A 12,637-nucleotide genomic window follows, 5' to 3' on the forward strand; every position below is an offset into this window, starting at 1 on the left:
ATAATTCATGAAAATAGTACATTTAACATTGGTCTAGTACACAGGCTGGGCAGTTCAGCCAAAACTGAAATATAGACTGAAACATATATAGCATCCAACTTTGTGGCCTAGATCCAAGTGCCATATATCATTTATTTTACAGTCATCCCTGAAAAATATGCATATCACATTCAAGTCACTGAACCTTTAGGCCTCTTGCCAACTGCTAAGGAAATATTTTTTTCAAGTAATTACATACACATTGTATAAATTTTATCTCTAAAAACCCCAAAACAACTAGAAAATGCTTTTGTAACAAGAGGGCCATGATGGTCCTGAATCGCTCACCTCTTCCCACATGACCCAGTTTTGAGTATGACGTCGTTTTTCCTATTATTTGACATAGTGACCCAGTTTTTGAGCTCATGCGACCCAGTTTTGAACTTGACCTAGATATTATCAAGATAAAAATTCTGACCAATTTTCATGAAGAATCATTGAAAAATATGGTCTCTAGAGAGGTCACAAGGTTTTTCTATTATTTGACTTATTGACCTAGTTTCCAAAGGTACGTGACCCTGTTTTCAACTTTACCTAGATATCAAGGTGAACATTCTCACTAATTTTCATGAAGATCTCATGAAATATATGGCCTCTAGAGAGGTCACAAGGTTTTTCTATTTTTATACCTACTGGCCTAGTTTTTGACCATACGTGACCCAATTTCGAAACTGACCTAGATATCATCAAGTTGAACATTCAGATCAATTTTCATGAAGATCCATTGAAAAATATGGCCTCTAGAGAGGTCAAAAGATTTTTCTAATTTTAGACCTACTGACCTAGTTTTTGACAGCAGTTGACCGAGTTTCAAACCTGACCTAGATATCATCAAGATGAACATTCAGACCAACTTTCATACAGATCCCATGAAAAGTATGGCCTCTAGAGAGGTCACAAGGTTTTTCTATTATTTGACCTACTGACCTAGTTTTTTAAGGCACGTAACCCAGTTTCAAACCTGACCTAGTTATCATCAAGGTAAACATTCTGATCAATTTTCATGAAGATCCATTCAAGGGTATGGCCTCTAGAGAGGTCACAAGGTTTTTCTATTTCAAGACCTAATTACCTAGTTTTTGATCGCAGTTGACCCAGTTTCAAACTTGACCTATATATCATTAAGATAAACATTCAGACCAACTTTCATACAGATCCCATGAAAAATATGGCCTCTAGAGAGGTCACAACGTTTTTTCATTATTTGACCTAATGACCTACTTTTTGAAGGCACGTGACCCACTTTCGAACTTGACCTAGATATCATCAAGATGAACATTCTGACCAATTTTCATGGAGATCCATTCACATGTATGGCCTCTAGAGAGGTCACAAGGTTTTTTCTATTTTTAGACCTACTGACCTAGTTTTTGACCGCACATGACCCTGTTTCGAACTTGACCTAGATATCATCAAGATGAACATTCAGACCAACTTTCATACAGATCCCATGAAAAATATGGCCTTTAAAGAGGTCACAAGGTTTTTCTATTATTTGACCTACTGACCTAGTTTTTAACGGCACATGACCCACTTTCGAACTTTACCTACATATCATCAAGATAAACATTCAGACCAACTTTCATACAGATCCCATGAAAAATATGGCCTCTAGAGAGGTCACAAGGTTTTTCTATTATTTGACCTACTGACCTAGTTTTAGAGGGCATGTGACCCACTTTCGAAAATGACCTAGATATCATCAAGGTGAACATTCTGACCAATTTTCATGAAGATTTCATGAAATATATGGTCTCTAGAGAGGTCACAAGGTTTTTCTATTTTTAGACCTACTGACCTAGTTTTTGACCACACGTGACCCAGTTTCGAAAATGACCTAAATATCATCAAGGTGAACGTTCTGACCAATTTTCATGAAGATCTTGTGAAATATATGGCCTCTAGAGAGGTCACAAGGTTTTTCTATTTTTAGACCTACTGACCTATTTTTTGATGGCTTGTGACCCAGTTTCGAACTTGACCTAGATATCATCAAGATGAACATTCTGACCAACTTTCATAAAGATCCCATGAAAAATATGGCCTTTAGAGAGGTCACAAGGTTTTTCTATTATTTGACCTACTGACCTAGTTTTTAACGGCACATGACCCACTTTCGAACTTTACCTACATATCATCAAGATAAACATTCAGACCAACTTTCATACAGATCAATGTTGGCTTTAATTATTTATATCTAACCATATTTGTAAAATAAATACACACTATTGTGCTAAGTCTTGGAAAAGTGTTAATATTAATATAAATTCCACATGTTTCACAAGAAGGTGATATATTCTAAGTATTCTACCTCATGATCCAGTGAAGGCGAACTCTTTAAATGAACAAGATTTTGATTTTAAGGTATAGAAAAATACTGTTATACTTAATGAAATATACCATAAATTGATGAAAACAAGTTTCAAGTTATCAGCTATGTCTGTTACAAGATATTTTTTACCTTTAAGTGACTGTAAAATTGACAGAATGAACAAATTCATTTCTAATATATAAAAGGTGCACATATATCTTAAGAACATAATACTGAGATCCTTGTACGACAACAATTTTAAAAAGACTGAAAGTATAAATTTAAAAGACTAAAAGTATAAAAAAAACAAGAGGGCCATGATGGCCCTATATCGCTCACCTGTTATCATTGCACTTAAGGACAAGTCTTCAAGGTCAAAAGATCATAACAGAAGAAAATATAGTTGAAATTTTCTTTAAGTAACTTTAAAAACAAGATTTGAAAACTTTTTGTAGAGGTCCACTAGGCAATGCTACATGTCAAATATCTAAGCTCTTCTGGTTTATTTTTAGAAAATTTTGAAGATTATTCTATGTACAATCAAGTACATGGGGCAGGGTCAATTTGACCCCAGGGGTCATGATTTGAATAAACTTTGTAAAAGTCTAATAGGCAATGCTACATGTCAAATATCTAAGATCTAGACCTTCTGGTTTATTTTTAGAATTTTTTTTAAAGATTTTCCTACGTAAAATCAAGTGACCCCTAGGGCGGAGTCAATTTTGACCCTGGGGGACAAGGTTTGAATAAATTTTGTAGAAGTCCACTAGGCAATGCTACATGTCAAATATCTAGTCTCTAGGCCTTCTAGTTTATTTTTAGAAAATTTTTGAAGATTTTCCTATGTAAAATCAAGTGACCCCTGTGGCGTGGTCAATTTTGACCCAGGGGGTCATGATATGAACAAATTTTGTAGAGGTCCACTAGGTAATGCTACATGTGAAATATCTAAGCTCTAGGCCTTCTGGTTTATTTTTAGAAAACTTTTGAAGATTTTCCTATGTAAAGTCAAGTGACCCCTAGGGCGGGGTCAATTTTGACCCCGGGTCATAATTTGAACAACTTTAGTAGAGGTCCACTAGGCAATGCTACATGTCAAATATCTAAGCTCTAGGGCTTCTGGTTTTTGAGAAGAAGATTTTTTAAATATTTTCCTATGTAAAATCAAGTGACCCCTGGGGCAGGGTCAATTTTGACCCCGGGGGCCATGATTTGAACAAATTTTGTAGAGGTCCACTAGGCAATGCTACATGTGAAATATCTAAGCTCTAGGCCTTCTGGTTTATTTTTAGAAATTTTTTGAAGATTTTCCTATGTAAAATCAAGTGACCCGTGGGGCGGGGTCAATTTTGACCCCGGGGTCATGATTTGAACAACTTTAGTAGAGGTCCACTAGGCAATGCTACATGTCAAATATCTAAGCTCTAAGGCTTCTGGTTTTAGAGAAGAAGATTTTTTAAGATTTTCTTATGTAAAATCAAGTGACCCTGGGGCGGGGTCAATTTTGACCCCGGGGTCATGATTTGAACAAAATTGGTAGAGGTCCACTAGGCAATGCTTCACACCAAATATCTAAGCTCTAGGGCTTCTGGTTTTTGAGAAGAAGATTTTTAAAGTTTTTCCTTTCGGTTGCCATGGCAACCAGTGTTCTGCATGGAATTCAATTCTTTGAACAATTTTGAAAGGGGGCCATCCAAGGAACATCCCTGTGAAGTTTCATCAAAATTGGCCTGTTGGTTTAGGAGGAGATGTTGTTTAAAGGGAAGTGTGGACGGACGACAGACGGACGGACGGACGGACAGACGGACGGACGGACGGACGGACGCCGGACGGTGAGCGATCACAATACCTCACCCTGAGTACTTTGTGCTCAGGTGAGCTAAAAAGGTAACTGAAACGACTAGTAAATACCGGACTGCTGAAATCATCATCTGCAAGTTTCCAATTGCAAAACTGTTTTATGAATTTTTATTCATATCTATGATGTATGTATACATTGTGCACAACAAATTTAATCAAATCGCTGGTTACAGGTAAATCTGCACTGTGGTTTGACATGTAAGGCGATACTTCATGAATAATTTACTCTGTTCCGAATTTTGACGCCTTTAATGCTTCTTTAAATAAAGCCGGAAATCTTTCGTGTATACACCTACCAATACAAGTACGAAATTCCTGCCTCTTTTGTATCATGGTGTAAGATCTAGATCAGACATAAACTTGTTTCTGGGAATATTTTCAAGAGACTGATACATGTAGACCAACTCTTAAGACACAATGATATTTCATGAAAAAAATCATTGTCATTTTTCCTTTATAATCTTGTGAACTAGTTAACATAAATTCCAACTACAAATGGCAGATATATTCTTAAGGGAAATAACTATAGTATAACTCAGAAATATCCAATGCAAAATGGAATCTACATAATATATTATAATCTTTGTCTATACCTATCAAATGGAATCTAAATATATCTCCTACAAATGGCATATTAAATGATTTCAAAACTGACCAGATACTTCACCGTTTCAGTAGCAAAATCGACTTTAAAACTTAATAATTCCTGTTCAGAAGTCCAAATATTATTGAACCCTAAATTATAAAACCATTATTACACCACTCCCTATATAAACTGGCAGCCAAAGGTTTGTACTAAATATATTGTCTATAGTTAAAGGTGTTTACAGGGCTAATAAGAAGGGCTAATAAGTAAAAAAAAATATTTAAAACCCCCCAAAAGAACTGAAAATTAATTTCTGATGTCATGTAATAAATCACTTATTGAATGGCTTGCCAGTCAATAGTCAAAACTATTGACCATAAGCCATTCAATAAGTATTATTATAATTTATAAATTTACAAATATTAGTATTGATACATCAAAATTCCATAGCAGCATCTATTCAGATATGTCTACTGTGCATGAATTCTGGTTATACTGGTTTAACTTATGGTATTTATTTATTTTTGTTAAGTCAAACATCCACTTTGATTGAAATTGAGGAACATTTTTTATGTGGCAGACAGACTTTGGGTAAGAGAGACATAAAAGCCAGGCAGATAAGTAATTGCACCTACCCTTTGGGAAACAAAGTACCTTTTGTATTAGAATCGTAACATCGCAATTTGAAACTTGTTTGGTCAGAAGCATTTAAGTTCATTCTGAATGTTCAAACATGAAACATCTTTTATCAAAGTCAAGAAAAATTAAACAAATGCAACATCTTGCATACAGTCAAACTGCTCTTCAAGAACACATAAAGGATTAGCTATCTGGGAATATGCTGAAGAAGCATGAGTTATTGCAACATTAAGAAATTTATTATCCACCAAATAATTTAAGCAACAGCGTAGTTTGCATTATAAGATAAGCATAGAAAAAGGTAAGTAAATATGTAAAATCAAATCCTATGAAATTCCAAAAAACAAGAGGACCATGATGGTCCTGAATCACTCACCTCTTCCCACATGACCCAGTTTTGAGTATGACGTCGTTGTTTCTATTATTTGACATAGTGACCTAGTTTTTGAGCTCATGTGACGCAGTTTTGAACTTGACCTAGATATTATCAAGATAAAAATTCTAACCAATTTTCAAGAAGATCCATTGAAAAATATGGTCTCTAGAGAGGTCACAAGGTTTTTCTATTATTTGACCTATTGACCTAGTTTTCGAAGGTACGTGACCCTGTTTTGAACTTTACCTAGATATCATCAAGGTGAACATTCTCACTAATTTTCATGAAGATCTCATGAAAAATATGGCCTCTAGAGAGGTCACAAGGTTTTTCTATTTTTATACCTACTAGCCTAGTTTTTGACCGTACGTGACCCAGTTTCAAAAGTGACCTAGATATCATCAAGGTGAACATTCAGATCAATTTTCATGAAGATCCATCGAAAAATATGGCCTCTAGAGAGGTCAAAAGATTTTAATAATTTTAGACCTACTGACCTAGTTTTTGACCGCTGTTGACCCAGTTTCAAATTTGACCTAGATATCATCAAGATGAACATTCAGACCAACTTTCATACAGATCCCTCGAAAAGTATGGCCTCTACAGAGGTCACAAGGTTTTTTTATTATTTGACCTACTGACCTAGTTTTTTACAGCACGTGACCCGGTTTCAAACTTGACTTAGATATCTTCAAGATGAACATTCTGACCAATTTGTATGGAGATCCATTCATATGTATGGCCTCTAGAGAGGTCACAAGGTTTTTCTATTTTTAGACCTACTGACCTAGTTTTTGACCGCACATGACCCTGTTTCTAACTTGACCTAGATATCATCAAGATGAACATTCTGAGCAATTTTCATGAAGATCTCATGAAATATATGGCCTCTAGAGAGGTCACAAGGTTTTTCTATTTTTAGACCTACTGACCTAGTTTTTGACCGCACGTGACCCAGTTTCGAATTTGACCTAGATATCATCAAGATGAACATTCAGACCAACTTTCATACAGATCCCATGAAAAATATGGCCTCTAGAGAGGTCACAAGGTTTTTCTATTTTTATACCTACTGGCCTAGTTTTTGACCATATGTGACCCAGTTTCAAAACTGACCTAGAGATCATCAAGGTGAACATTCAGATCAATTTTCATGAAGATCCATCGAAAAATATGGCCTCTAGAGAGGTCAAAAGATTTTAATAATTTTAGACCTACTGACCTAGTTTTTGACCGCTGTTGACCCAGTGTCAAATTTGACCTAGATATCATCAAGATGAACATTCAGACCAACTTTCATACAGATCCCTCGAAAAGTATGGCCTCTAGAGAGGTCACAAGGTTTTTTTTATTATTTGACCTACTGACCTAGTTTTTTACAGCACGTGACCCGGTTTCAAACTTGACTTAGATATCTTCAAGATGAACATTCTGACCAATTTGTATGGAGATCCATTCATATGTATGGCCTCTAGAGAGGTCACAAGGTTTTTCTATTTTTAGACCTACTGACCTAGTTTTTGACCGCACATGACCCTGTTTCGAACTTGATCTAGATATCATCAAGATGAACATTCTGAGTAATTTTCATGAAGATCTCATGAAATATATTGCCTCTAGAGAGGTCACAAGGTTTTTCTATTTTTAGACCTACTGACCTAGTTTTTGACCGCACGTGACCCAGTTTCAAATTTGACCTAGATATCATCAAGATGAACATTCAGACCAACTTTCATACAGATCCCATGCAAAATATGGCCTTTAGAGAGGTCACAAGGTTTTTCTATTATTTGACCTACTGACCTAGTTTTTAACGGCACGTGACCCAGATTCGAACTTGACCTAGATATCATCAACGTGAACGTTCTGATCAATTTTCATGAAGATCCATTGAAATATATGGCCTCTAGAGAGGTCACAAGGTTTTTCTATTTTTAGACCTACTGACCTAGTTTTTGATGGCACGTGACCCAGTTTCAAATCTGACCTAGATATCATCAAGGTGAACATTCTGACCAATTTTCATGAAGATCTTTTGATATATATGGCCTCTAGACAGGTCACAAGGTTTTTCTATTTTTAGACCTACTGACCTTGTTTTGGACCGCACGTAACCCAGTTTCGAACTTGACCTAGATATCATCAAGATAAACATTCTGACCAACTTTCATAAAGATCCCACAAAAAATGTGACCTCTAGAGTGGTCACAAGCGAAAGTTTACGGACGGATGGACGGCCGACGGACGCTGCATGATCACAAAAGCTCACCTTGTCACTATGTGACAGGTGAGCTAAAAAAGCCACAAGATTTTTCTGAATTATGGCTTGACAGATCACTACATTTATTTAGACAAGAGACACAATTTCGAACAAAAAAGACATAGAACTACAAAAGAAAACAAGACATTTTGTGAAACTGTTTAAAAACCCTCTTTCACTATATGCAATAGTTTCATGGTAAAACCTCTAATTGTAATGTGATTTTGCAAATCATCTACACTAATCAAGAACTAATTAATTCTTTGGCAAGAGTGCTAATGCTGCAGTGTTTCCATGGTAACACATCCCATATAAAACAGATCTTTCATGGTCTTGTTGGTTTCTTGTATGTGTTGCTCAGCTGATTCTCTGATTACATTATCTTCTTTGTTCCAATGACCTTGACCCTGTTTCCTGGCAACTGGAAAGCTGCTATATAAATAGCACATCAAATCTATGGACTTGAGTACCTAAAAAATAAAGTAATAAGATAATGTAAAATGAATATAGATAAATATATTTTAAAAATTGGTAGCTTTTTAAACACATTTCTGAGTGTCATATCGGATTTTAATGCAATATTGAATTACAGGTTAGCTGGAATATGCTCTCGCTTAATATAAAAAATGGCCTTTGAAAGGTGAGTGGTAGCATAAGGGAGCAGTGGACAAGTTGTTGGCCACTCAACCCAAAAGATCATAGGTTCGAGCCTCACAGAGGTCACAACCACTTCTCATATGACACCAATACTGGTATTTCCAGCAAATGGACTCAAAGCAAAGCTGCTAGGTCACATTAACCTCCCTTTCTACCATATTGTGTTCTGCAATGTACAGCAATTTGTCATAATGTTATCAATCTAAATTAATTTATTTCATTCTTTATGGCTTTTAACTCTGCAGGCCTGAATAAAGTCTATCTGATGTGAGATAATTGTGCATAAATGATATATTAAAACATTAGTTTAATAGACAGGATCCTAGGGACATTGGTAGCAATCAACTGAACAACAGGATAATTATAGATAACTAGATTTGTATCTAGAAATTATTATTATGCATCTATTTTGCAGCAGAGATATTAGTTATATTATTATGCTAAATAACAAGTGCATATACATGTAGAGGGCTGAGTGTGAAATTACTGTATCTTGTACTTCATTAATATAAAGTTACATTAGTTTTGTGCTCAACCTTTGATATTTCTTCATCTACTTACTTCAAATGCATGTATCAGTATAAAATTAATGATAAATAACCTTGCTTAATAGCCCAAGTAAATGAAACATCATAATAAATGATCTATTTTTAATGACCCACTTTCATTCCACTGACTTTTACAGATAAAACCACAAGCAGCATGATTCTATTATAAAGGCACTGATCTTCTGACTCGTCAGCAAATTTCATATAGTAGCCAACCAGCTCTGCAAAGGCTAACCAACCAGTGATGATGCAACACTGAAGCCTTAAATGGCAGCCAATTGGGAGACGTGTAAATGTTAGCTTGAAGTGTCACCCAATCAGTGGAAGTGTAACAAAGAAGCTTAAAATGGCAGCCAATGGAACTCTAAGTGACATTTTCAAGAAACATTTTGCGAAAGTTATATCTCAGCTTAATTTACTCCAAAACACAAACTTGAACTTTCATTGGCAACCCAAGTAAACAACTGCAATCTCTCCTGTGTCGCAAGGAGTTAAACTATTACCTGTATAATGAATATATCACAGAATACATCATGAGTGAATTGTTCAAAAGTCTGTATCCCAGCCAGACAGCTCATCAGGAGGAACCTCTAGGGACTTTGGATAGTGGTCAAAATTGCTGTAATCAGCTGGCCCCTTCACCTGAAACAAACATAAAACGTACACAATCAATTTTCTAGAACTCCTTAAACTTACTTGACAGCAACAGCTTACATTACGAGTGTTAAATTGTAGCAATTTTTATTTTTTTTATTTTAAGTTTAAATTCCATTATCTGCTTTTATTTGTTGGAGACAACTATGATGCAAAGCATATGAGCCGTGCCATGAGAAAACCAACATAGTGGGTTTGCGACCAGGATGTATCCAGACCAGCCTGCGCATCTGCGCAGTCTGGTCAGGATCCATGCTGTTCGCTATCAATACCTATTGCAATTATAGAAACCGTTAGCGAACAGCATGGATCCTGACCAGACTGCGCGGCTGCGCAGGCTGGTCTGGATCCATGCTGGTCGCAAAGTCACTATGTTGGTTTTCTCATGGCGCAGCTCATATATCTTCTTGTACAACTGTTCGATCTCACTCTACAGAATCAGACACATTACCTTAGAAAATCATCATAAACTTAAGTTACAGTTAACAGTTTTCTACGGTTCATCTCTTGTAATTATGACCTACAATGACATGTTTTTCGAAAAGATACCGTATATTCCCTTATTAACGTAAATATAAACTATAAATCCAACTTCTAACCAATGATTTCAAAAATTATAGCACTATCAAAGTGCAGGTATTTACTTGCGACTGAATTTAAAATATGTCGGAAACTCTTTAAAAATGGTGGGGGTTATCATGTACTGGGGGAAGGTGTTAATGAGGGAATAAACGGTAATATTGTAATTATTTAAAAAATACAGAAAACATCAAGTAAACATTCTGAATTATAGAATTTACACAAAATTCTTCTGTGTATCATACCAACACAAGCAACTAGCATTCTAATAACCCGTCCAGTCCTCATACATAAACATTAACAACAAATATTCAATACTTTACATATACAATATCTGATTTACTATATGGATATATAATGTGTGTAAGGCATTTTCATTGGTTAACAGTGCAAAACTGCAGGGAATGTGTGCAATAACAATTCTTCAACTTGCTAGTACCTTTTAGGTTTGGGATACAGAGAAATTTAGCATTTACAAAACACAGATCTCCACTTCTAAAAGTGGCGAATGAATGTACTTTATTGATGATTTTTTCTTCACTAACTCAATGTCAAACATTTAATATTGACAGACCTCTGAAACAATTTTGTCTAAAGTCTTTGAGAGTTACAACAGACAAGTTGTCTTGTAAACACTATCAAAACCAGGTGATTCTTGCTTTTGTATAATATTGGAATATTTGAATTTAATATACTCATATCGCAACATATTCTTTATGAATTTGTGAATTTTGAATGGATTAAAGTACACAGTGATTAGGAAAGCTTTCAGTCATTGATACCTTCTTGTTTTTCTTAGGCAAAAGAAGCTTCAAGATCTGTGAAGAAATATACTAAACTTTTGAATATCATTTATCTCAAACAAATTTTATTCAACCTTCCTTAAGTGACCACCTGTATTTAGCAGCCACTTGCCTTAAGCAGCGAGTAAGCTAACTTTCCAAAGTGACCCATTGAATTAATTTCATCTTGTCAAAAGCAGTCACTTGCTCTTAAGCTGCCAGTAAGCTAACTTTCCAAAGTGACCCATTGAATTAATTTCATCTTGTCTAAACAGTCACTTGCTCTTAAGCTGCCAGTAAGCTAACTTTCCAAAGTGACCCATTGAATTAATTTCATCTTGTCTAAACAGTCACTTGCTCTTAAGCTGCCAGTAAGCTAACTTTCCAAAGTGACCCATTGAATTAATTTCATCTTGTCTAAAGCAGTCACTTGCTCTTAAGCTGCCAGTAAGCTAACTTTCCAAAGTGACCCATTGAATTAATTTCATCTTGTCTAAAGCAGTCACTTGCTCTTAAGTGATTGATTGTCTTTTCATTCTAATTTCAACTTGCCTAAAGCAGCCACTTGCTTTAAGCAGCCAGTAAGCTTACTTTGCAAATTGATTTTTCATTCCAACCATAAGCAGGTACCTGCTTAAAGCAGCCAATTGGCTAACTGCTTGATACAGATTTGGCTGTACTTTATCATGAAGTGTCAGTTATGGTCAAATTTGGGTTCCAACCTAAGACCGACTGTGAATATCTACGAATTGTGAGGCAATGCAATGATTATAGATACTGCAAAACCACCTCTCTATATTTCTCACAGCTCTGAAAGCAGCAACTCTTATCTGTTTTTGCATTTCCTGAGGATTATCTCCTCTTAATATTCTATCTCCTTTAAGTATAAAGCACTGTTAAACATCAATTACACATTATTCATTGCCTTGTAAATTCTAGAAAATGAATAATATTTCAATGTATGAAAAATTGAAAAATTACAGAAAACATAACATACTATTTAAACAAGAGGGCCAAGATGGCCCTAGGTCGCTCACCTGAGAAACACACTATAACAGTGTAAACATGTTTGACCGAGTGATTTCATGGAAACAAATATTCTGACCAATTTTCATTAAGATTGGACCAAAAATGTGGTCTCTTAAACAAGAATTTTCTTCAATTTGACCTAGTGACCTAGTTTTTGAGCCAAGATGACCTACATTCAAACTTGACCTAGATTTGATCAAGGCAATCATTCTGACCAAATTTCATCAACCTCAATTGAAAAATACAGCCTCTATCGCATACAAAATGCTTTTCTTTGATTTGTCCTAGCGACCTAGTTTTTGACCCCAGATGACCCA

The 12,637-nt window shown here is 35.5% G+C and overlaps 1 protein-coding gene across 8 annotated transcripts in view; it reads right to left on the reverse strand.

The window, feature by feature from the left end:
* Positions 1 to 2,653: 2,653 nt before the first annotated feature.
* Positions 2,654 to 12,637, reverse strand: part of LOC123564110 (cGMP-dependent protein kinase 1-like) — a 316,502-nt gene continuing 306,518 nt past the window's right edge. For 7 of the 8 annotated variants that reach the window (XM_053536740.1, XM_053536742.1, XM_053536739.1 and 4 more), the window contains 2 exons: positions 9,780 to 9,918; positions 2,654 to 8,541 (listed from right to left, as the gene is read on the reverse strand). In XM_053536740.1, the coding sequence (XP_053392715.1) occupies positions 9,823 to 9,918 (96 nt within the window). In that variant the 3' untranslated portion in view covers positions 2,654 to 8,541; positions 9,780 to 9,822. Of the gene's footprint in view, positions 8,542 to 9,779; positions 9,919 to 10,226; positions 11,328 to 12,637 lie in introns of those variants that run through there. The other variant, XM_053536744.1, reaches the window with a different exon arrangement.

This window comes from Mercenaria mercenaria, chromosome 2 (assembly GCF_021730395.1).
Source record: "Mercenaria mercenaria strain notata chromosome 2, MADL_Memer_1, whole genome shotgun sequence".
In the NCBI taxonomy this organism is placed as follows: Eukaryota; Metazoa; Mollusca; class Bivalvia; order Venerida; family Veneridae; genus Mercenaria; species Mercenaria mercenaria.